Source organism: Meleagris gallopavo, chromosome 9, assembly GCF_000146605.3.
Source record: "Meleagris gallopavo isolate NT-WF06-2002-E0010 breed Aviagen turkey brand Nicholas breeding stock chromosome 9, Turkey_5.1, whole genome shotgun sequence".
In the NCBI taxonomy this organism is placed as follows: Eukaryota; Metazoa; Chordata; class Aves; order Galliformes; family Phasianidae; genus Meleagris; species Meleagris gallopavo.
In genome coordinates, this window is record NC_015019.2 from 2,407,700 (window position 1) to 2,431,754 (window position 24,055).

The following is a 24,055-nucleotide window of genomic DNA, read 5'->3' on the forward strand; positions in this document are numbered from 1 at the left end:
CGGCTGGCGTCGGCTGCTCGCGGCTCTCACGGAAGGCAGCGGCTCCCTTTCGCTGTGCTGGCGCTCCCTCGTGCTTTCTCTGAGAAATCTCCCGGCACTGCTGAGTTCTGCCGATTTCCCAGGCCTGCGGGGTTGATGCTGGAGGGCAGTGTGCCCCTGGGCAGGGCAAAGAGGAATGTATGGAGGTGGCTTTTCTCGTGAGTTGGGAACGTCCTTTATGTCCTGCTGGACACGGGAATGCAGCTCAGGAGCTGGGCAGGAGCCTTTCTGAAACAGCGCAGGCAGAAAGGGCTCCCAGCAGAGCACTGGCTTGTTGGAGCATCTTTTATCCTTGTGCAAGCAGGTGTTCCTGCTAGTGCATTTCCCAGAGCCCCTGCCCTCCTGCAGTTCTGCCAGCGTGCAGGTGGGAGGATGCTGATGTGGCAAGAGCGTCGGGATGGGAGTGGTCCCTTAAGTGGATAAAATATCTCTCTCTATGTCTCTGTGCTCTGGCTTATTCTGTGAGGAGTAGGAAGCAGCCCTTGTGGCAGTTGGGCTGGTGTTGGGCTGGCTTGGCTCAGCCTGGCTGCTGCAGTGCCTGCACCAACCTCAGGTGCTGGAGGGAAGGCTCTGAACACCCACCTTTCCCCACAGAAAGCTGCGCTGGCACAGCTTCCAGAACTCCCACCGGCCCAGCCTGAACTCTGCCTCACTGGAGATCAATCGCCAGTCCTCTGCTCAGCTCAACCTGCTCCAGAAGTGCTCCTTGCTGCGGCTCACAGCTATCATGGAGAAGTACTCCGTGCCCCACAAGCAAGCCTGGACGTGGTGAGCTGGTGGGGAGGGAGCTGGGATGGAGCCCTGAGGATAGTGCTGCTGAGGCAGCTGTTTGGTTGCCCTGACCACCTATCCATCCCATCCCGCAGGACTGTGCCCAAGTTCATGAAGCGGAGCAAAGTTCCTGACTACAGGGACAAGTCAGTCTTTGGGGTGCCACCCATCATCAATGTGCAGAGGACGGGGCAGCCGCTGCCACAAAGCATCCAGCAGGCGATGCGTTACATCCGCAGCCAGTGCTTGGACCAGGTGATGCTGCAGCCGTGGGCGCTGGGGGGCTCTGAGTGTGGGCAGCTGCTGTCTGCAGTGCTGTGGCTGGGGGAAAAAAAGTGAACTGCAAGCAGTTCATTCAACTCTTGCAGCACTTGGAAGCAGGGAAGGGGGAGAGCAGGGCTCTCTGTGAGATATTCATGTCCGCGGGGTGATCGCAGCCATCCCTACCTGTGCTGTGTGGTGGTGTGGTGTGGGGTAGGGGGTGAGGAGCGGGGTAGGGACTCACCTGGCATCCCAGCATGTTCCTGCTCCTTCCTGGCAGGTTGGCATTTTCCGTAAATCAGGGGTGAAGTCTAGGATCCAGGCGCTCCGTCACATGAATGAAACCAGCCCTGACAACGTCAACTACAAGGGGCAGTCAGCGTACGACGTGGCTGACCTGCTGAAGCAGTATTTCCGTGACCTGCCAGAGCCCATCTTCACCAGCAAGCTCACCGACACCTTCCTGCAGATCTATCAGTGTAAGGCATGGGGTGTGCCGGGGGACAGCGCTCTGCTCCCGGGGAGGGCGAGGGTGGAGGTCCATCAAGGTGAGGACAGAGCGCTGACTGCAGGCGCTGCCCTCAGTTGTGCCAAAGGAGCAGCAGCTGCAGGCAGTGCAGGCTGCCATCATCCTGATGCCAGATGAGAACCGTGAGGTGCTGCAGACCCTGCTCTACTTCCTGAGTGACATTGCCTCTGCCGAGGAGAACCAGATGACTGCTGGGAACCTGGCCGTGTGCCTGGCCCCCTCACTCTTCCATCTCAATGTGTCCAAGAAGGAGAGCACCTCACCGAGGTAAGGGCTCTGCTCCTGCTGATCTGCTTTGCATTACAGGCCTGGGGGTGGTGTGAGTTGGGGCTGGGCTTTGATGCCTGCTCTCAGCTCGTGCCATCCCACAGGGTGATGCACAGGAGAGGCACTATGGGGAAGCCTGACCAGAAGGACCTGAATGAGAACATGGCTGCAACACAGGGGCTCTCCCACATGATCACTGACTGCAAGAAGCTCTTCCAGGTGGGTGGCTGTGGTGCACTCAGCTTGGTGCTGCCCTCCTGCGTCTGTGGGGTCAGTGCAGGGTGAGGGGAGGGCACCCACAGGGTCAGCCTGGGGCATCACGGGGGGCCAGCAGAGCCCTGTTCATGGTGGAGCCGTTCACAGGCTGCATGAGGTGTGCTTAGGGAGGTTGCATCTGTCCTTCTCACCTCCTTCAATGAGGAGCTGCAATTTTCTGGCTGACCAGAATAACTCCCAGCCTGATGAGCTGTGCACTCTTGCTTTGTAGGTCTCCCATGACATCTTGCTCCAGCTGAGCAGCTCTTACATGGCAGCAGATGCTTACCCCCATCCCCTGTCCGAATTTGTGTGTCAAGGGGAAGGCAAGGATTTACACTCCTACTTTGAGCAGAATGTCCGGAACCTGCTCAAAGAGTCATCAGAGAAATTCAAGGGATGGCTGAGCACCCCAGGACCCCTCAACACGGAGCTCTCCTGCAAAAAGGTGAATGCTACTGCAAATGGGATCTTTGGATTTACAAGGTGATTTGGGTGCAAAGTAACTACTGTGAGCTACAGGTCCTGTGGGCACCTGATGAGCCCTTGGTGCCCATTCCCTTCTGCAGGGAGGGAATCCGTGTCCCTGCCCTGGCTGGAGGGGGACGGCTCTGAGGTGGAGTGTGCTCTGTATTCAGAGCCCACCACATCACTATTTACCCCTCTCCACCACCCTAAGCAGCTCTTCTGTCCCATGGTGCTGTTCCACGGCAGTGGGACCCGTCAGTGGAACTGCTTGGGGACTGGTGTACGGGCTCCCAGAACTGCCTGCCTGAGCCTTCGTTCGGCCCCAGCAGGTTGGGGACGGGCACCCCCTGCGCTTGTGGAAGGTCTCCACAGAGGTCGAGGCCCCTCCCTCCACGGTGCTGCAGCGGGTGCTGCGGGAGCGTCACCTCTGGGACGAGGACCTGCTTCAGAGCAGAGTGGTGGAGGCTCTGGACAAGGACATGGAGGTGTATCACTATGTGACGGACAGCATGGCACCTCACCCGCGCAGGGACTGCGTGGTGCTCAGGTGAGGGCAGGGGGGACCAGAGCTGGAGGGGTGTTCTTGGTCTGGTGTGGCTGGCTGCGTGGGCTCTCCCAGCCCCGTGTGGTGCCTCCCCTGCGTGGAGCGGTGCAGCGCGGGGCTGAGTGCTGCTCTGTGTGCAGGTGCTGGCGCACAGACCTGCCACGAGGAGCCTGCCTGCTCGTGTCCATCTCGGTGGAGCACGACAAGCTGCAGGTGGAGGGAGGTGTTAAAGCTGTGGTGCTGACCTCGCAGTATCTCATCGAGCCCAGCGGCATGGGACGCTCCAAAGTGACGCACATCTGCAGGGCTGACCTCAGGTACGAGAAACCCTTGGGATCACTGCTGTTCCTCTGCATCCATGCATGCTGGTGGAGGTGTGGGAGCTGCTCCTGCATTTTGCTGTGTGCCCATAGTGATGTGGGGGGAGGACATGCTCCTTTTGCTGCCATATTGTCCTTGTTCACCATAGGCCATCACAGACAGCAAGAAACAAGGTGTTGCTTGTGGCCTGCCCTGCCTATTTACCCATTGTCCTGCCTTGCTCCCTTTCCCAGGGGCCGATCACCGGAGTGGTACAACAAAGTCTTTGGGCACCTCTGTGCCATGGAGCTGGTGAGGATCCGAGATTCTTTCCCAGCACTGAGTCCGAATGGCCCTGAGACCAAGATCTGAGGAGCTGGGAAGATGCTGCATCCTGTCAGACCACGGACACGCAGCCAATGGGGCTGGGACACTCAAAGGGGAGTGAGAAGCTGACATGCCACTAGGATGGGCACATATTTATATGCTTCCTTTTAAACTGGGCCTGGCCCCCCAACAGAGAGCCATGGGCTGCCCTAGCTGTGCACGGCCCTTCTCTGCTCCCCCTGCAGGGCCGTTTGCCACCATCCCTTGGAGGGACAGGGGCAGCTGTACCCCCACACCTGCTGCTGCTCATCTCTCCTGTCTCATGCATGCTACAGGGCTGGCTGCCGGCAGCGATGGAGCTGTGCCCCAAGGGGCTTTGTAGGAGAAATGGACAAGAGCATCTTGCTTGCCCATGGAAAGGAGAGGGGGTTTTGGGGTGATGCCCAATGGTCCAGAATGAGCTGGACCAGGAACTGCTCCAGGTGAGGGTATGTGGAGCGAAGCAGGAGGCAGCAGAGGTGTGGGAGCTGAGGGGCAGGTGGAGCCAAGGCCAGAGATCACAGTGCTGTGTCAGAGGTGAGGACTGGGTGGTGAGGGGAGAAGTGTGCATGTGCAATGTCACCCAGTGTAGGGACAGGCAGGGAGCTGGGCTGGGAACCTGTTTGCTGAAGGATGCTCTTACTGGAGGAGAGGACGACGTAGATATCTATAGATCCATTTACTGACAGCCATTGTCAAGTGGCAGACGGAATCTACTGCTATTACCTTTGGTGCTAAATTTCATAGGGGATGAAGGAAAAAGCTGTTTTATCCACTGCCTTGGTCTGATTCAACTGAAAGACGCCCCTGTACGCTGCGTTTCAGTAGGGGCTGGATGGACGTGCTTCCAAGCCAGTTGCCATCCTTCCACACCATGTCAGGCAGTTGGATGGGGGGTGGACAAGGCTAGAAACCCAGAGCAGCCGCAAGGAAGCTAATGAAGGGACAGTGATACAAGGAGGACTGAGGCAGTGGTGCAAGAAGGGTGGAAGCAGGGAAGAGGGATGTGCCCAGCACTGCAGCTCATAGCTCCTTGCTACAGCTGGAGGGTCTCAGTGCACCCCTACCAGAGAGGGGTGAGAGGCGCAGCATCCCCACCAGCGGGAGCTGATCAAGCAGCATCTGCTTCCACTACAGCAAGCAAATGGTGATAACCCAACTGCTAGAGCCAGGCTTAGTACACCTCCTGTGCACTGCAGTAACGAGGCATGGTGGATTCACGTCTCTCTGGGCAATGGCAGGCAGCAGAGCTTGTGCCCCACAGATGTGCAGAGCTGCCCCAGCACACCCTGCAAGGAGCCTGGCTTCCCCTTCCCAGCCCTTCCTTCTTCCTGCGGCGCCCAGAACTGACCTGGTTTCTCCTTTAGGCAGGGACCCAAGTTACTTGACGTCGTTCCAACTGGAAGGCAACACGACCCACGGGCGGGAGCAATTCCCAGTGCCAGTTTTGCCATAACAAATCATGTCTGTCTCTCTTTTGGTTAAAAAGAAAATAAAGATGACCCAGTCTGTATTCTGTTTTTATTATATATATATATATATAAAATACATAACTTCTTGAGGGAGTGATTTTTCTCCTAATATTTTTTTTAAACATTTCTTTTTTTTCTATATAAATACTTGTACAGTTGGAATATTAATATATAACTGTGGCGGTAGAGCTCAGCACCAGGTGATGCTCACTTAAAAGATGTGTATTTTGTATTTAAGGGGCTATTTCTTGTTTTGTATCATATGCAATGCAACAGATTGTTTGACTTGGATTGGGGCTGCTCTTCCTATCCGTGTAATTAATAAAATACTAACGATAGCTACTGGCTGATGCAGGAACTCTGGTGGTGAGTGGGTGCTGTGAGCTGATGCCCCATTGCAGCGCGGTGATGCAGCGCGGTGATGCAGCGCGGTGATGCAGCGCGGTGATGCAGCGCGGTGATGCAGCGCGGTGATGCAGCGCGGTGGAGCCATCTGGGTCGCATCTCTGGGTCACAGAATGCAGCCAAATCTGAGAGCAGCTGTGAAGATGCCCCCAGGGCTGAGCTGTGCAGGGAATGCTCGGTGTGCTGGGGCCTCGTGGTGGTGCCAGACACAGGGTCAGGGGTTGACAACCTATAGCACCACCAGCATGACACTCTGCCGGGAGCTCAGCTCTGGGCGCCGGGCGTGCAGACAGCCCTTCACCTTCTCCTGGAAGGGAGCCGTAGTGATGGTGTAGAGGATGGGGTTGAGTGCGCTGTTGATAGGCAGGATGAAGATGACCACCCAGGATGTGATGGTGCCTGCTCCAACCAGGAAATGCCATCAGGCAGCCAGCCTCCCCCAGGGGGGAACACCCCACACATGCAGCAAAATGGGGCAATGCCAGCCACAGAGGCACAGCCATGGGGGTTCATGACTGCTGCCCTCTGCCAGGGCCCACCCAGGGATGAGTGGTGCTCCCCCCCTTCCCCTCACAGACCACACGTGGGTGGTGGAGCACCCAGACTTGACAGCATCCACCCCCCAAGAGGCCCATAGCCGGCAGCAGACTCCAAGACCTCACCTGGAATTTCCACCTGCAGCAGGGAGAGCAGCTTGAGCAGGAAGATGGGGATCCAGCAGAGAGCATCGGTGAAGACAATGAAGAAGAAGCGCTTGGCGATGGCCACATCCCGGGGGCAGACGCTGCTCTCCGCCGTTCTGCAGGTGGTGATGCGGATCGAGTAGAACATGCCAGTGTAGGCAAAGACAATGGTGATGAAGGCTGCGAGGTTCAAGCCTGGAGAGAGGGAGAAACTTTGCTCTGAGCGTGTCTGATGGACTAGAAGCAGAGCAGCCCACTTCCAGCAGTGGGAGGAGTGGAGACATCACTGTAGCTTCAGCTTGCCCTGACCCCGCGCTCCACTCTCCCCTTCCCCAGCCCTGCCCAGGGCCTCACCCAGGTAGATGGTGGTGGAGAAGCCCCTGGCGCTGGGCCGCTCACCCAGCTCAGACTGCAGTGGGAAGCACACCCCGTTCCTCCCATAGTAGTTGCCAAAGGACTCCTTGCAGCACAGCGGCGCGATGCTGAGCGAGAGGCCCAGCAGCCAGATGGCAGCCAGCACTGAGGCGGTCTGCTTCCTGCCGGCTCTGCGGTAGCTGAAGGGGAACACGATGGAGAAGTACTTCTCCAGGGTCATGTAGGTGAGCAGCAGCACGGACACCTCAGAAGACAGCATGGCCAGGCTGCCCACCAGCTGGCACGGCACGCTGGCCATCCAGCCCTGTGCATGCCGGTTGTATTCTCCCGAGTACTTCAGGTCAAAGGCGCCAATGACAAAAAGATAGATGCCCATCAGGCCGTCCGCACCTGGTGGGAGACAAAGCATCATGAGAAGGAGGCACCGTGCTCAGCAGCACCCATTGCACCAGTGCCCCCGCAGCCCCTGGCCACTCCCGGCTCACAGCACAGGGATTTGATGGCCATGGTGTGTGCGCTGCTCTCTGTGACCACGCAGGACCGCATGCAGATGACGCAGAGGTTGCCCAGGCAGGTGATGCAGGCGATGACCCAGACGAAGACGCGCAGGATGATGTTGGCCAGGAGGTGCTCGAAGGAGGAGATGCCGTCGGTGTTGGGTTTGCAGCTGCGCACGTGGGGCGCAGAGCTGCAGTACTGGAACTTCTTGAAGTAGCTGCAGGGGGAGGGTGCTGGCTGCTGCCCCGCGGCCATTGCACAGCCATCCTCCTCCCAGCCCTGCTCTGCCCACCCCGCTGGGATACTATTCCCCATCTAGGTGAAGAAGAGCCAGTCGGACCCTCACGCTGCAGCCAAAAGCCTTAGAGCCTCCACTGGAGGACAGGAGTACCTGGTAACCCTCTTCTGCAGCTGGGACAGGAGAGGGATTTGCAGAGCACAAGAGGGCTTGTGGTTGGCGCAGCCACCGCACTGTGCTTTGGACACTAAAGAAACCTGAATCCTTTACAAAACAGCCTGGAGGCACCCCTGTGCTTTCCTGGATCAAGTGCCACACACTTAAACCTGTGCCTGCTCTGCACTGCTGCCTAATAAATACAGAGTGCTTTCCTTCAGCCTGTGATTCTCACAAACATTTAAAAAATTAATCCCTTTTTTGAGTCTCTCAACTTCCATTAGCATGGATTCAAATTTTTTCCCCTGCATGTTATTTCAGATTAATCTTTTCAAGGCTTATAAAAGCAATTCCATGTAAGCTTAGCAAAACTTTACATTAGAAAATTACTACAAAACTGACATGCAAGGCTCATTTCTGCTTAATTATAGATAAAAGGAGAGAAATGATTGCTTATTAGCAAGTCAGGTAGAAAATGTACCATATTTGCAGTCCAAACAGACCAATTACAGAAAGGAAGATGTACAGTTGTCTTTCATTACAGGTACTCTAAAATGTGCATCTGCAGAAAATTAATGATTTTTTTTTCTCCTTGCAAAGCACTCACAGCTGGCTCCTCGGCTGCATTGCCACCATGCCCACCCTGCCTGCACACCTCTGCTGCTCTCAGGCCATTAGCTCTTGCACAAGCAAAGGACCTTGAATGGCATTGCTTAACCCTGACTTCCAGTACCCACCTCAGTCAGCAAAGCCCACCCTTCACACCCCACCAGTGCCCAGAGCTGCACATCACCCTTGCACAGCATGCACTCTGTGGGGCACACAGCTCTGCATGCCATCCCCTCTGCTCCAGGGGGGGGTTCTTGGCTTGGGGTGCCCCTTCCCTCCACACTCACATGTGGGAGAGGTTGGCCAGCCCACGGAAGGTCACATTGTGGATGTTGGGGATCTCCAGCCCCTCCAGGCTCCTGCAGGATGAAGGCAGGGCTGGGTGCTGCTGCTGGGTGTGGGGTCACTGCAGCACCGCGGGGTTGGGGCGTTGCGGGACTCACAGGGACAGCAGCTGGGGCAGGCTCTCCAATTGGCTGGGGCAAATTTCTTTCAGAGGATTGTAGGAGATGTTCCTAGAAGGAAACAAGGTGCCGCTGTTCCTCCCCCCGGATGTGTTTGCAGGAGCTGGAAATGAGGGCAAGGAGCCGTGTTCCCGGCTCTTCCTCAGAGCCCCCCACCCCAGGGCAGCACACAGCCATGATGCAGGTGAGCAGAGTGCCATACTCACAGCTGCTGCAGGGCAACCAGCCCGTGGAACAGCGATGGCGGGAGCTCATCCAGCCCATTGCAGGACAGGTCACTACGTGGAGCAGAGCGGTGCTTAGGGAGGCGGTGGGGAATCCACAGGAGTGAGGGCCCCAATCCAGGGCTCGGGGGCACAACAGCCATGAACTCACAGCTCCACCAGCCTGCTCAGCCCAGAGAAAACCCCACCCTGGATCCACCGGAGTCTGTTCCTACGCAGGATCCTGGGCCAGGAGGAAGGGAGAGCACAGATGCAGCACTGTCCACGTGCATTCCATGAGCATTCCCCAGCGCAGGGCTGGCTGTAGCACTCGAGGTGCTGCAGGGTCACCCAGCTCTGCTGAGACTTCCTTTGGGGAGATGGGTGAGGACAAAGGGTAAAGAAGGCTTTCATGAGCCTGTTTGCTGTGGGTAACTCTCGCTGCGGAAATAACTGACGGGTGTGCATCTGGGAGATTAAACACCTATCTGGGCTTCTCTATGGAGGGCTGTGTAACAGTCAGACCTCCTTGTCCTGAGAGACAGAAGATTCCAAAGAGCTCAGCCTCAGAGTTATGGATCATAGAATGGCCTGGATTGGAAGGGAACCTAAGGGTCATCAAGTTCTAACACCCAGGCCACAGGCAAGGCCACCAACCTCCAGATCTGGTACTAGACCAGGCTGCCCAGGGCTCTGTCCTATGTGTTCTGAACACTTCCAAGAACGGGGCATCCATAGCCTCTCTGGGCAGTCTGTTCCAGCACATCACCACTCCCTCTGTGAAGAACTTCACCCTGACTCTACTCTAAACCTTCCCTCCTTGAGCTTAAAACCACCCCCCCTTGTCCTATTGCTATCACCTCCCTCATGAATGTGGGAGAGGAGGTCAGGGAGAACACAGGCCTGTCCCCAAGGACTGAACAAAACGTACAGGGGACTCCCATGCACCCACATCTCCTTCTGACGATGAGACAGCAGCTCTTCCCCTCTTCTGAGAATGGTGACAGCAGGACCAGAAAGTGGGCAGCATGAAGCAGCCCAAAGGGAGCAGAGAGCATTGTTCAAAGCTCTGCCCAGGAGGAGGGGTGGGCTGGGACAAAGGTGAATTCTTTGCCTTCAATGGCGCCAGGATGGCACCTGCATGAGAGCCTGGAGCACTGCTCAGCCCCGGGCAGGAGGGGACTAAACAGAGCTCGTCACTGTCTGACACACGGAGCCAGCATATGAGCTTTATGTGCTCCTTGGGGATATTTTTAGGGGCTCTGGATGCCAGCGGGAGGCTCAGAGCTGGCTGTGGGCCCTGCTGCTCATGCACCACAAGCAACTTTTTCCATGCAGTGCCCTGCCTCTGACCCCGTGGATCACAGCAGACTCCGCCTGCAGCTCCCTGCCCCGCTGGGTATCCAGCCATACAAAAGGCTCTGGGGAGCACTGCTGGCCAAGTCCGCAAAGCTGACTGCAGTACCAGTGATGTTTACAATACCAGAGTGGAACCATTCACCTGGGACACAGCCCGGAGCAGAGCGGGGTCCCAGCTGAGTGCTGCCCATCCCCCACCTCCATGCACCCACAGTGGGAGGGGGGTTCCTAAAGTACTCACAGCACAGTGAGCTCACGGCACTGCTGAAATACGGCCCCACGCACCGCCTGGATCCTGTTCCCTTCCAGCTCCCTGCAGGGAATGCAATCACACTGCTGCTTCCCCAGCCCAGTGCCCCCAGGAGCAGTACCAGACCCCAGCTGCCCCAGTCAGATACTCACAGCCAGCTCAGCTTTGGTGTCTCCACACAGAGGGAACCATCGGGTATCTTGGCCAGGGAATTGTTCAGCATGTACCTGGGGGGAGGCAGCGGGGAAAAATGGAGTTGCAGTGCAGCCCACCCACACAGGATGCAGCCTGCTGCTAACACGGGACCACATGGCGCACCATGAAGGCTTTCTGCTGGTGCCTGGCCACACCACAGGGCTCTTCACAATGGTACCCAGACGAGCTCAGGGCTGGCAGCACCTCCCTTACTGATGGATTCTTGCACCCCTGTTCCCGTGTCAAAGCATGAAGCAGTTCATGCAGACAAACACCTGGTGCATGCAGCTTAACTGCATTGCGGAGTTTTGTTCACCTTCCTTGGGACGTATGGGTGAGGGTCACAGCCAGTGAGCGAATGGGTGCAGCCCAGGGAGAAAGGTGCACGAAGCCAGCAGTGAGCAACTCGAGGGTGACGGGCAGTAAATGCAGATTTATAGCCTGGAATCCCTCTGACATTTTTCTCAACCCCTTTGCACATGCCTGCGTGCAGTGTTTCTTAGTGCACTTTTTGTGACCGCAGTTTATTAGTTTGTTTGATTTGTTAAAAAAAGGCAGAAGGATAAACACGCTGCGTCACTGAGCTGCTCCACTGCCCGCAACGTGGGAACACACAGCCTTGGGAACGGAGCTGGGACACGGGGTGCCAACCAGGCATTACAGAGCTCTGGGGGCACAGCACCTCCTGCCCAGAGCCCCGCACCAGCCCCTTCCCCAGCCCCATAGCCCCAACCATCCCCACCTCTGCAGTGCTCACCGTCCCAGTCACCCAGCCCCAGACCCCCAGGACCCCTGGTAGCTCCCAGCCCTGGCCACAGCCACCTCAGCACCACACACCCACGCCCCATTTTGGCTCTTTTACAACTGCCTCCAGCCCATCCAGTAGAGATGCGCAAGGCCACAGCAGCAGCAATAGCTGAGGCTCTTCCCTTGCAGCTATGTGCTCAGGGATTACAGCTTAAAGCAGTCAGATATATGTGAGCATACAAATGTGCATGTGTGCTCACGCACACATTTCTGTGATTCTGCGATTTCTTTTTTTTCCATTCTGACAGCCAAAACTTCTCCCCTAACACTGACTCCAGGCTGCTGCCAGAGTTTCTGATCTGCACAGTGGACTGTGGAGGTGGAGAAGGCGTTGCAATCATGCTTAAGTGACTGCAAGATTACTTTTATGGCAGCCACAACACGAGAGTTATCCTGTTCTTCCACTTGGAAGCAGGTCTCATAAGCAATGCTTGGCTTGAGCCTGTCTGGTGTACAAACATGCAGCACAAGAGACAACGGCTGGCCAAGGCTGGGGTCCCACTTCCAGCACCACCCTGCCCCCCACAGCTGCTGGCAGTGCCGTGGGAGGAGGAGTGGGGGCACAGCATCCTTGGCTGAGCCCAGAAAGCCCAGAGCCGGGGCATGGCCAACGAGTGCAGGAGATACCGAGGCGACCCACAATGGCCCCCAGGACTCACAGGAAGTACAGCGACCTCAGCCCTGAGAACGTAGCAGGGGCGATCCGGGCAATCCTGTTGTTGTCCAATATCCTGGGAGCGGGAGGAAGGAGAGGTAAAAGCAGGGAAGGACTCTGGCAGCACACAGAGTGCTGGGAGCCTGTCCCACGGCCCCATCCCCGGGCTGGGGGCTGCCCAGGGTCCCATCCCCTCCCCTTAGCTCCTGGCCAAGCAGAAGTGTTAGATCCAGCTGCAGAGCCTGGATTCCCTCACAGTCAGGCTCTGCTGGATTTTTCCTCTCTTCTGCTGTGAAACAATGATAAATTAAACACCATTCAGGGAATTCAGGGCTGTGCCTGACTTCTCTGAAGTCCTCTGGATTGTGTGCTCCACAGACCACCCTGCATGAGCTGCTCGTTGTTCTGCTTCCCTCTTTGATTTAAGGGACGGCTGAGCCGGTGCTGTGGCACATCCGGAGGGAAGCTGGGAGCAGCCCTGCGTGCTGGGGGGGACACCGTGCAGAGCAGCTTCTGCACCCCAGCTCTGACCAAATGCAGCCTTAGAGAGCAAACAGAACCGAACGGTACAGGCTGTCCTTTTTGTTTAAGCACTTTTGGAGGGGGGTGGACCTGCAAACTGACTCCACGTGGGGAAGGTCTCACACAGAGCTGTGGTCCTGAGAGTGCCCTGCACCATGCCCAGCACTGTGCATGCTCACTGCCCTCTGCAGCCCAGCAGGAGCAGCTTCTTCCCCGCAGGAGAGAAGCGCTTGGCTCCCACCACAGAGCCGTGAGCCCAGCATCCCTGCTCCACCCCATATCCCTCTCAGGGCTTTGAGTTGCCACCCCCAAGGAAATAGGGTCACGATGCACACGAGGAAGCTGGGAGCAGCGGGGAGCTCACAGCCACTCAAGGCGGTTCAGGTCCTCAAACGTGTGGGGCAGCAGCTGGGAGATCCTGTTGTGACTGAGGAACCTGCGGACAGAGCAAGAGAAGCATTTTCCTCTGCCTTGGTGGAGCTGCTCACAGGCCCCCACTGCCAATGCCTGGGACACCCCCCGGTCAGTGCCGGCACAGGGCCCAGCTCAGAGGGAATTGGGCTGAGGAGAGCACAGCTGGAGCTGGGGGAGCTGGAGGTGCCTCTGCTCTGCCCATATCTCTCCCCCCACTCCACTCCAGCCTACAGCAGCTGAGTACAATTCTCGCAGGAGCAGCTGTGCGATGCGTGAGGAGTGCTGCATCCCACGGCCCCACTCCCCCGGGCCTCATCACACAGCCATTCTTACTTACAGCATCCTAAGCTGAGAAAGTCCAGCAAATGCCTTGGGTGAGATCACACGGATCTTGTTGTTCTGCAAGAATCTATTAAAAAAAAAAAAAACCCACAACAACAACAAAACAGAACAGAAAGCAGATTGAGAGAGAGTTGCTTTCTAAGGGATTCTCAGGGCTTACAGGTCCTCAGGAAACAGGGATGTGCCCCATGTCTGATGGGGACCTGCAGCCCTGGAGCAGAGGGAGCAAACGATGGAGACGAGGAGCAGAGCAGAGCACAGCCACTTCATTCCTCTGTGCAACCCCATGGGACAGAACAGGCAGTACTCACAGCTTCCTCAGGCTCCAGCACCCAGTGAACTGGTTGTCCAGCAGAGTGTGGATTTTATTTCTCTTTAGGTCCCTATCAGGAAAGTGAGAGGAGAAGAAAAGAAAAAAACAAACAAACAAAAATAGATCTAATAATAAAAATAATTTAATAATCAAATTCAGAGCCAGAGAGAAGACACAGGAGGACAAGAGAGCCCTGACTCTCCCTTTCCCTGAAATACGAATGTGTTGCTGTAAGGCAGCTGCTGTTCATTAACACAATCCTGCTAATTGCTCTCCAGGTGAGAATTTTCATGCTCTTCCCCCCTTCCCTGCTCTCCTGTCACATATGTGAGAGGCACTGGGGGATCAGTGGTGCTGGCAGCCCCCGGCCCTGCAGTGCTGGGATGGGGGGAGCCCTGCGGTACTCACAGCTGTGTCACATTGGGGGAAATCCTGGGCACAGTGCTGAGGTTCTGTGCGGTGCAGTCCACGGCCCTTCCCCAGCATCGGCACTGCTCCGGGAACATCTCCAGCACTGCGGGACCAGAGGGGATGTGCTGAGGGGGCAGTGAGGGGCCCGTGTGGTGGGGAGGGGATGGCAGTCCTGAAGGTGGCTTACAGCACGTGTCCGCCTCGTCCTCTGTCCCGGTGTTCCCAGCCAGCATGTCGCCCAGCACCCCCAGCCAGCCTGTGGTGTCCACTGTGGGCAGAAGTGCTGTCAGGCGTGGCTGCATCCCGCGGTGCCCGGCAGCTCTGCGTGGTGGGTGCAGAACAGCCTCGGGCAGGGTGTGGGGAAGGAAGAAGGCAGCAGGCTGCCTTCAGCCCCATGGCTGTGTGAAGCAGAGCTAGCTCCATCCAAATGCAACCCTAATAAACTTTTCCTTCCACTCTTTCTCCCATCCCACCAAGCCAATCCTGTGCCAGGTGTTGCACCCACAGCTCCCAGCAGCATGTTTGCCCAATCTCTGACTCTTTTACATTCTGCTTTCCAGCAACCCTGAGCAAAGAGCCCCCCAGTGGCACAGCATATTGTGCAAAGAAGGGAATTCACTTTGTTTCCTTACATCTGCTGCAGCCCCAACAACTGGCACAGAACCTCCCATTCCTCTGCCTCTGCAGACAGCCCACACAACCCTGAGGACTGCATCAGGAGAGTCCCAGGCAGGGGATCTGCTATGTGGGCATGCATTACAGTGCCAGAACCAGGGCACCACGGTCCATGATTCCTGCCACTGCTATTGCTCGCAGGGGAGGCTGCAGCTCTGCCCTAAATGCTCTCATCACGCCAGTTCCTGGCATTTCCAGCCCAGGGACACCCCACCTTCCTAGGGTCTTGCTAATTACCACAGTTCTCCTCATCAGCGCCGTTGTCGCAGTCGTCCACCCCATTGCAGTGCAGGGCCTGGGGCAGGCAGACCGAGAGATTGCCACAGGGAAACTGCCCCAGGGGACACAGGTACCCATCACTGGAGGGAGTTGGAAGAGGCTCTGCAGAGGGAAGAGGGGATGCTCAGTATTCTGGGGGCTGCGTCCTGCTGTGTGCCCACCTGTCCGTGTGCCATCTGCCAACCTTCAGCAAAGGGCTCTGCTCCTTGTGGGTCTCCCTGATGCCCAGAGCAGACGCTCTCCCACAGACAGACGTTCCTCCATGGACAGACATTCTCCCAGTGCCTTATCCCAGCCCTCTGTCCCACCACAGTGCTTGGCGGCCTCAGGCTCCCTTTCTGCAGAGCCCCTTCTGTCAGAGCCATTGAGGTACCCAGCTCCAGGGTTCATTAGCATCCTGCAATTATCCCTGGCAGAGGCATGCCTCAGATCCAGCTAAGCGTTTCCACACCTGCTTTGATCAGGCACTGGGAAGTGGCAGCAGGCAGGAACCAGGAGGGAGCAGGGCTACTTTCAGGGCCCAGCCTGTCGCTCAACATTTCCTTCAGCTGTCAGCCTATTAATGGGTAATGGGGCATGCTATAATTAAAAGCACTTTGTCTCACTTGTGCGCAGCTCATCAGCAAGCACTGTGCCTTCACCACCAGCCCTAAGCAGGAGAGGGGGAGAGCAGCATCCCACAGCTGGTTGCAGCCTCACTGTCCCATGCTGGCCGTGGTGAGGTGCAGGAGCTGCTCCTGTGCTGACCTGTCTCAAAACAGGACCCAGGGAGCCCCACGCTGCAGAGACGTGGCTGAAGGACCTCACGGTCCCCACTGCAGAGAGTGTTTGCAAACGGAGCTATGTAAATACCGAGAGAGGAGTTTATCCACGTATATATTTTCGCACATAAACAGAGGCAGATGCTGTTTTTGAAGGAAGCTGAAGGTCGCAGTACAACTGATGCTCCCCGGCCCCGGGATCTGCTCTGCACTGACCAACCTGGGGCCGGAGGAACCAGTTACAGTATGAGGGAGAAATCAGGCAAATGGGGAGAGATGGGCAAAAAGTGAAACAAATGGACAAACAACAGCGGGCACTGCTCGTCTACCCCCTGCCTGGCTCTGGGAAAAGCCAGCCATGAGAGGAAGCAGCCAAATTTAGCCGGGCCGATCTTGGCATTTGCTGCATCCCTGCAGGGCCACGCAGGCCGGTAAACGCAGCCCACGCAGCCCCATAAAACGGCTGCGACCAAAATAGAGCACAAAGCCAAAGAGTGCTGCTGGGGGGGGCAGCCCAGCTGGGGCCAATTGCTCAGCCCCAGTCCACACACACCGCATTCTTCCTCATCGTGCAGCTTCATCCCAGGGTCTGCACGCAGCTCTGTGGGACTGCAGTGTGAGTGAGTGGCAGAGGGACGGGTTGAGAACTTTCCACGGGGGAGCACACTCATTTCAAAACCAAACCAAAGCCCTGCTCTGCCTCCCCTGAACTCAGAGCAGTTTCCCAACTCACTTCAATACATTCATTTCCAGAAGGTAAATACTCTAGGAGCTAACCCACACAGCAAAGCAGCTTGACTTACATCTACGTTACCTCTGTCCGCAAGGAAAGCCCACGGCTGCTGCCAGCACATCGCTGCTGGTGCTGCACAGGATGTGGCCATCCCATGCTGAGCATCCCAGCATCCCACCGGGGCTGAGACCCAGCACTGCTGCTGGCCGAGCTGTGCCCCCCTGTCAGGGCTGCCCCGGTAATTAACTGCACATCGGGCAGAGGCCGACCCTCTCCTCCCACGGGCCGTCGGGGAAGGAACGGTTTGCTTGCCATCAACAAAAGCAAAGCACAACAAATCAGCCTCGACGGAAATACCACAGAACGCCTGGATGCTTGGTGTACCCCTTCCCAGCTCCTCACAAAAGCACCTGGTTTTTGTATGGTTTTGTCCACTGCTCCGTCCCCTGTCAGACCGCAGCATTTGCACTGCCCTGCACCTCCCCTGCTCTGCTCCATGCTCGCTTTCTCCCAACTAAGAGGCAGAGGCACAACCTGCGGTTCTCTCTGGGGTCACCTGTCCATGGGGTTGCGGTACGTGGGTGTCTGGGCAGGAGCACAGCGAAGAGAGCAGCATCAGCAGCTGCACAGAAAGCACTCCTTGAACCCAGCATTCCTCCTGCATGCAGCACGGCTCTCTGCAGGCATCACCGTGCGTGTGCTGGGCTCTGCACCCAAAGCCTGGGACACAGTTGCCCATGAAACCCCCTCTCCTCCCCCCAGCAGACGGTCCACGGCCCTCCCCACTTCCAGCAGTGGCTGCTCCCACATACCTGTGGCAGCGCAGAGCAGCGGTGGCAGCACCAGCAGGAGCAGCTGCATCATGGGGCTCCTGGCACTGAGAACGTGCTGCTGTGGGAGGCAGAGGAGGCGAATGGAGCGTGGCGATGTGACCGGTCCTCTCCTGCCAGTAGCTCCCAGCAACGCACACCAGCACTGGGGTGCTGCACGTTGTCAGCGCTCTCTGAAAGCCATGTGCTGCGCTGTGCATTGCCCGGCTGGGGAGGCTGGGAGCTGAGAAGGAGGAGGAAGGCGAGGAGGAGGAGAAGGAGGAGGAGGAGGAGGAGGCAGAGGGCTGCTTTCTCCACGCAAGGAGTTGGCCTTGCAGCCCCTGCTCGATAGATGCCCCCATGTAGGGCAGGGCAGCCCCACACCCTGCTCGTGATGGGGCTGGAGGGTGTCTGGCAGGGATCCACCCCCGGCTCCTTCGGGTCACCACTGCCCTCACTCAGCTCCCAGGAACCAGCAGACTGAGCTGCTTCACTGGCCTGGATTCACCCTTAAGAGGCAGGATGGGCCCTGAGGAGTCACAGCTGTGCCACTGAGAGGGGACCTGGTGGCCTTACCATGCCGTGATCTCTGTGCTCCGTTCCTCTGCCATCGGTGTGCTGGATTTCCTTGGAATCTCCTTTCCCAGCATTTCTGAACGCTTGTTATGAGTCCAGAAAATGCGTAAATTTATATAACAAATATAACCATTGCTGCTGGAAGGCAAATCTGCTCAGGATGCTGGAGCGGCTCTCCCACCTTTCCTCAGCTGCATGACGTAGGTGTGTGAGACTAAATGATGAACACATTCCCCTTTTTATTTGAGTATTCTTATTAACACATTTAAAACTTATCAGTAAAACTTGTCAAAATCCTTGCTGACGCTTTTAAAACAACCCAACAGCCGTTCCTATCAGCACCGAGCAGGTGAGAGTAAAACACATCTCCTTCACCTCCAGAGCTCCACGCTGACAGCCGTGTGAGGACGTGGCTCTGACCCCAGGCACTGAGCTGCTGCACTGGAGGGCTGCACGGCCCCAAACCTGCCTGCTCCACTGCTGGCACTGCGCCCCAGAAGGGGTCTGGGGGGACGCAGTCCTGCGGTGGCAGCTGTGCCAGGATGTGGGGAGCAGCCTGTGAAAGATGACACAGAGCATCTGTGGTTCTAAATCAGATTTATTTAGGATCGAAGGGCACATTGAAGCCAGCAGACAGATAGAGTGAAGCATGTTTCAGGTCTGACAAAATTCCTCCGTGCTTTAACATGGCTGTAGCTACAGCAAGGGCTGCCCAGCGGCACGGGAGGCCATCCCCATAGAGGATGGGAAACAGGAACCCTGTGAGCAAGCAACAACTGGAGAAACTGGGAAAAGGCAGGAAAGGCATTTGCAAACTGATGGTGGCCAATTCCCTCTTCCCAGTGAAAGCAGTGGTGCCTCCTCTCACCACTCCTGCCGGGTGTTCCTGCAGTCCCTCTGCTCCCCCCAGCCCTCAGCTTGCCTCTCCTGCGGCTCCCTGGCTGTCAGCATCCTCACACCATGTCTGCATTCCTTTGCAGGAGCTTTGTTAATGTGCCAAAGCATTTCTCCTCACACCCTTTGGCAGAAATCTTCATCCAGCTCTTGACTGTGCCTCCCACTAACCACCGAGTGATGTATGGGCGCTGGAAGCTTCGGTGCATGCATTAAATCTCTGTAAAGCCCAGCAATACGATACAACAGAGTCCCAGGCGACCCAGAGAGGACTTGTGCAATGGCACGGCGTGGATTTACAGCCGGGGTCAGAAGCGTGACCTCGCAGCACTGCGCCTGCTCCAGCCCAGCCTTGCAGCGAGCAGTTAGCGCCCTGCTAGCAGCTCTGTCATCTCCCCAGATAATGTTACTTCTGAGCAAAGCGAGCCAGCTTTCCTTCCACTTTGTTTTCCACTGAGATGACTCTCAAGCCAAATCCATTGCCTCTTCCTCAGGCTGGACTTCTCCAGCACTGCTTTTCTTGATTTGCTGGAGATGTGCCTCTGCTGTGCAGAGTACCAGTTTGCAGTACCAGCAGTGCTGGTGCCAGGCTGCTGCCTGCCCTGCCCCTATAAGCAGCAGGGAGCTGGGGATGCAGCATCCCAGGTACCCAGAAAGATGCTGTTGGCAGAAGTGCCAAGAGAATGCACAGCGAAGGAAAACCCAAACTCATCCCACACGAGCTCCTATCTGTGCTGGGTGCTGATTTTTGGTTAGGCTCTTTGGGGTTTGCAGCCCTGCTTGCCTCTGCACTACGATGTGCTGCCCAAGCCCTGATTCTCCTCCATGCACGATGAGCACACGAGGGAGGTGATGCTGTGCCTTGAGCTTCCTGGAGCGCATTGCCTGCAGCTCCTGTGTGGTGTGCGGTGCTTCCAGTGCCGCGATGTGCCCTGAGCTCTCTGTCAGCCACACAGCAATTAGGGGAACCTAAACACTCCTGATGGGAAGCCTTTTAACAAAGTCTACACCAGAGCTGCAAGCCCAAGTGTTTCTGCTCAGCAGATGAACCAGAAAGTCATTAATTACTCTGCACTGGAGCAGATGTTTCAATGTTTGAAATTGCTGAGGAACTGAGTCACTGTGCAGTTGGGTGCCAAGAGATGGACAGTGGCAGTGCAAACATGAGCCTGGTGTCAGAAGTGGGACCAGAGCAGCCGAGGGCCTGGGGGGCATCCCACAGACCTTAAAGGTCATGTGAGCTTGAGGGGACACAGCTGGGGACTTTGGTTCCCAAATTGAATCTACTTCATTTTGAAGTGACATCCAGAGCCCAACAGCATATCAGGTCCTGGCTAGGTGTGTGGGGAGGCTTTGGGGGCAGCACAACGGCATCGAGCAGGCAGATGTTTTCCCACTGTCCTCAACCTCTTTCAGGCTCTCTCCACCTCCCACCTTCCCCAGCAGCTCCCAGGAGTGCATTTGGGCTGCAGATGGGGTTTGCAGCTCAGCTCTGTGCTGCAGCCACTCACCCACAGGCGATTCCCAGCACCCAGGCCAGAGGCTCTGGACAAGGTTTGATTGTATTGCAGTGCATATTATTTACATCTGTGCTGCTATGGTGCATTGTTCTTGGAATACCATTTTATGATATGTAATAAAGAGGACTTGCAGCACAGCTTGCAGGCCCTCACAGCACTGAGCCCCAGCACATCAGAAACCCCCAGTGCCCACACTGCTGCTCTATGTGGGGTGCTTTCCCTCCTTAGAGTTTAGCTGCTGGTTCACCGATTCCTCACTCTCAGCTTTTGCCCTCCTTTTTCTGTCCTTCTGTGCACTGCTGTGGTTTATAAGGAAGAGAAAGTGAGGGAAAAGGCTGCTTCAGGGCTCCTGGTCTTCTCACTGCTCAGATTGCTCACAAAAGCCAGGCAGCACGGGGACGGGGCCCCACACACCTGCCTGACGTGCACTCACTGATGTGCATCCCTATCCTGGCTCCGGACAGCCTTCCCTCCGCAGACTGATGGTAAATCCTCCGCTGGTGTGGAGGCAAGTTCCCTTCTCCATGCAGAACACCCATAAATCACTTGTTCTTGGGCAACAGCCCTGACCACAAAATGAGAGCATAGGGTGCGTGCCGGGGGTCTTGGCTGAACCCCTCCCCAGCACAGGTCGCTGCCAGGCTCCTCTCACTGCCCTGCGATGAGGAGAGGTCCAGAGTCAGGCCGGGCAGTGCCTGCCTTTGTCCAGGGCACATGGCCTGGCTGCGGCAGGGCTGGATTGCTTGGAGGTAATTGTCGGTCTGGGGCCACTACTGTGTTTCTTCGTCCATCTAGCAACAGCACAGCCTGCTGCCACGCTCCCTGCCTGGGAAGCAGGGCACTGATCTCAGCAGAGCAGCCTCAGCTCTGTACTTTTATATACTGGTCCAAGCCTGCATCTCACTCACGTGAGCCAGCTCACAGTTCTGCAGAAGTGGCTGCACTGTTTTATATCACTGTTGCTCTTCCAGCAATGCCAGAACCACACTGGGAGGCCAATTCCTGATGACTTGGGAAGGACCAAAGGCCCGCAGGAACCGGGCACTGCTGCTGAGATGTGACAGTGTTGGTCAGACCAGGACAACATCTGCAGCTAGACAAGATGAGAGCCACGTGCATTTCAGCCCTGATTAAATTGCACAGCTGCTGCATTTCTCCATGAGACACGCCTGGGGATGGGCAGCAGGAAGCTCTTGCCCTTCACGTGTGAATCCCCACAGAGCTCCTGCTGGTTCACACCTCTCCCACTCATCACCACTTTTGCTGGAAAGAGAGATGGCACAGCTCTGCCCAGAGCCTGGTGGGAGCGAGGTCACAGCTCCATGCTGGACAAGGCCTGGGGTGGAAGGAGGAAACAAAGTCTTCCTAGGAGCACCAGCAGTGACATTCAGGCTGAGGGTCTGGCTGACTCGTGGACTTTACTAACTCCAATCCTGCAGGAGCGAGGAGGTACGCAATGATGGCAGCTGCAGCCAGGAGTGCTGCTCTGCCTGCCTGGTTCCCCCTGCAGCCACAGGCCAGGACTCTGCCCTGCTTGGAGCATTCAGGCTTCTGTGCTTCACAGCCCGGAGAGCAACAACTCAGCTCCCACAGACCTGCTTTTAGGGAAAGAAGGGACCCTCTTGGCTCGCTGGTGGACAGCCACTGGCCGGGAGCGGATCAGCAGAAAGAGAACCCAGCACCTGGCAGGGAGGGGAACGAATCACTAAAGCTGCTCCTGCTGGCACGCTCTGCAGCTTCTGCCAGAGTCTGCAGGCTTACCTGCTTCTTTCTTCTGCAGAGCCTTGCAGAATGAATCACAGGAAAATATTTGGGCCATCGAGGTCTTTGCTTTCTAGCTGTCACGCTGAAATGGTGTGAAATTGCCAGCCTTAAAGCAGACAGGTTTGATCAGAACACCATGTTGTGGTGGTGGATTGTAGACACAAATACTGAGCTGTGCTGCTTTTTAGGGTTCACAGCTTCTATTTCTTTACACTTCTTGATGGTTGCAGCTTGCAGGAGGGTGTTTGGGAGCCACTGCAGTAGATATGCAGACTTCCAGTTCCGGGAGAAGATCTGAGAACCACAGGACTGGATGAGAGTTAGGAGACCTGGGCTTTACCAGGTAACACCCCGGCTTTTTGGAGACAGCTTCCTCTTACCACTGCCCAGTGCTGTAGGCGTTCACAAAGCACTGCAGGCACTGCCCCTCCATTCACTCAGTCCTCTGCTGACAAAAGCCTCCTTCATGTCACCAGCATCACTTTCTTCCCCTCCACTGCTCCAGTGACAGCTCAAACTCTTACCCTGCCCACGTCCCCTCCATCCTGTGTGCAGTAGAGGAGGGCTCTGACACCTCCAGCTCTCCCAGCACGTGTGCAGTTCTGCTCCATTTCTTGTTTGTTTTGCACTCCGCTGTTCCTCCAGGGCTCTTTTGCTGCCATGGTTGCTGCAATAGAAGGGAGCGATGTGAGAAAAGCTCACATTCCTTCTGGGAGCTGCTGGCAGCAGGCAAACCCCCACTGGAAGCTGCGCGCAGGGATGAGCCCTGAGCCCTCTCTGCCGCCGTGTGACTCGGTGCCAGGCGCTGGTCACAGAAAATCATCCGGAAAGGCCTGCAATAGAATTCCTCGAGAGCTGCACAAAGGTCTCCAGGCAAAACCAGGGCTTGAAAAGGATCTTTATGTGGGGAAGGGAATCAACTGGTTCCCACTTATCCAGCTGGCAGCACTCAGCCCAGGACCATGAGCAGCCCAGCTGCTCCCAGCGCTGTTACCTCTCTCCTCCCAGAACTCCTTCCCAAACCACCCTGGAGTTTTGCTGTCTAATGCTATCAGTCACCAAACCACTGCTTATCACTGCATACAAGCTTATCGCCTTCATTATGTTATCTATAGAACCAAAAGAGCCGAGAGCATCACAAATTCCAGCTCTCACTGTGATATCTCTATAAAAACTTGCCTGTAAGAATTACCTCTTCCAGAAACTGCCTGCAGCAATCACAGCCCTGAATCCAAAAGCGGTGTTTGCAATAATAATCAAACGTTCAGCAAACATCATTAGAACTAACTTGCCAATGAACAGAAATAATTATCAGATAATTGCTTTATGGACAACCAAGCAGGGAAATTAGGAATAGTATATTCTCCATGCTAAGCAGGGAAACACACACAGGGAAGCAGGAGCACCCAGAGACAAAGAGGCTCTTTGAGGGCTGACGTGCTTGCTTGACCCCATACCGAGCTGCTGCTCCTCGTGCAGGGGACTGAGATCCCAGCTCTGGGGGATTTGGCCTTCCCTAAGGCCGAGGGCTAGATTCACAGCCAACTGCTGTGGCTTGCTGGCACGGCAAAGCACCTCACGGCCCTGCTGCTTGTGCCGCCCTGTGCCACGGGAGCTGTTGCCCACGTGCTTGGCTCTCAGCTGGGACTCCCACATCCATACCAGTCCCTGCCTAGGAATCTCAGCAGAGCTTTAGCACAGTAGCTCCCTGCAAGCCTCAGTTAGGAGGAGAGGAGAAGTCAGCCCAGGTGATGATCCTTCATCCCCTTCACCTGGTCCCAGCCCACTCCGAGCCACTGGCATTTCGCTTTTTTTAAGTGACGCTTTGCTGAGGCTTCGCCAGAGCCCCTCCTCGCCTTCGGGAGCAAAGCTG

At 56.3% G+C, this 24,055-nt stretch overlaps 2 protein-coding genes across 2 annotated transcripts in view; one reads left to right on the forward strand and one right to left on the reverse strand.

Annotated features, from left to right (window-relative positions):
* STARD8 (StAR related lipid transfer domain containing 8) overlaps positions 1-5,610 on the forward strand; it is a 63,480-nt gene extending 57,870 nt beyond the window's left edge. Inside the window, exons 3-11 of the mRNA XM_019618130.2 lie at positions 613-807; positions 906-1,065; positions 1,352-1,550; positions 1,657-1,867; positions 1,972-2,086; positions 2,355-2,570; positions 2,920-3,137; positions 3,275-3,451; positions 3,689-5,610. Coding sequence (XP_019473675.2) covers positions 613-807; positions 906-1,065; positions 1,352-1,550; positions 1,657-1,867; positions 1,972-2,086; positions 2,355-2,570; positions 2,920-3,137; positions 3,275-3,451; positions 3,689-3,806 — 1,609 coding nt within the window. The 3' untranslated portion in view covers positions 3,807-5,610. The remainder of the gene's footprint in view (positions 1-612; positions 808-905; positions 1,066-1,351; positions 1,551-1,656; positions 1,868-1,971; positions 2,087-2,354; positions 2,571-2,919; positions 3,138-3,274; positions 3,452-3,688) is intronic.
* Positions 5,323-17,685, reverse strand: LOC100550910 (relaxin receptor 1-like). The gene is made up of 18 exons (XM_010715107.3): positions 17,432-17,685; positions 15,084-15,227; positions 14,359-14,439; positions 14,169-14,274; positions 13,759-13,830; positions 13,443-13,514; positions 13,056-13,127; positions 12,174-12,245; positions 10,665-10,739; positions 10,504-10,575; positions 9,076-9,147; positions 8,907-8,978; positions 8,680-8,751; positions 8,524-8,595; positions 7,221-7,450; positions 6,715-7,125; positions 6,340-6,555; positions 5,323-6,076 (listed from the first exon to the last, which is right to left on the reverse strand). The coding sequence occupies exons 1-18, from the start codon at positions 17,481-17,483 to the stop codon at positions 5,907-5,909; spliced, it is 2,133 nt and encodes a 710-aa protein (XP_010713409.1). The 5' UTR covers positions 17,484-17,685; the 3' UTR covers positions 5,323-5,906.
* Positions 17,686-24,055: the final 6,370 nt, after the last annotated feature.

Coding starts and splice junctions, on each gene's coding strand:
- LOC100550910 (XM_010715107.3), bottom strand. CDS start 17,483: ATGATGCAGCTGCTCCTGCTGGTGCTGCCACCGCTGCTCTGCGCTGCC. Junction 12,246..13,055: donor CTGAACCGCCTTGAGTGGCT/GTGAGCTCCCCG, acceptor TCCCGCTCCCAG/GATATTGGACAACAACAGGA. Junction 7,451..8,523: donor CTGGCCAACCTCTCCCACAT/GTGAGTGTGGAG, acceptor CTCCCCCTGCAG/CTACTTCAAGAAGTTCCAGT.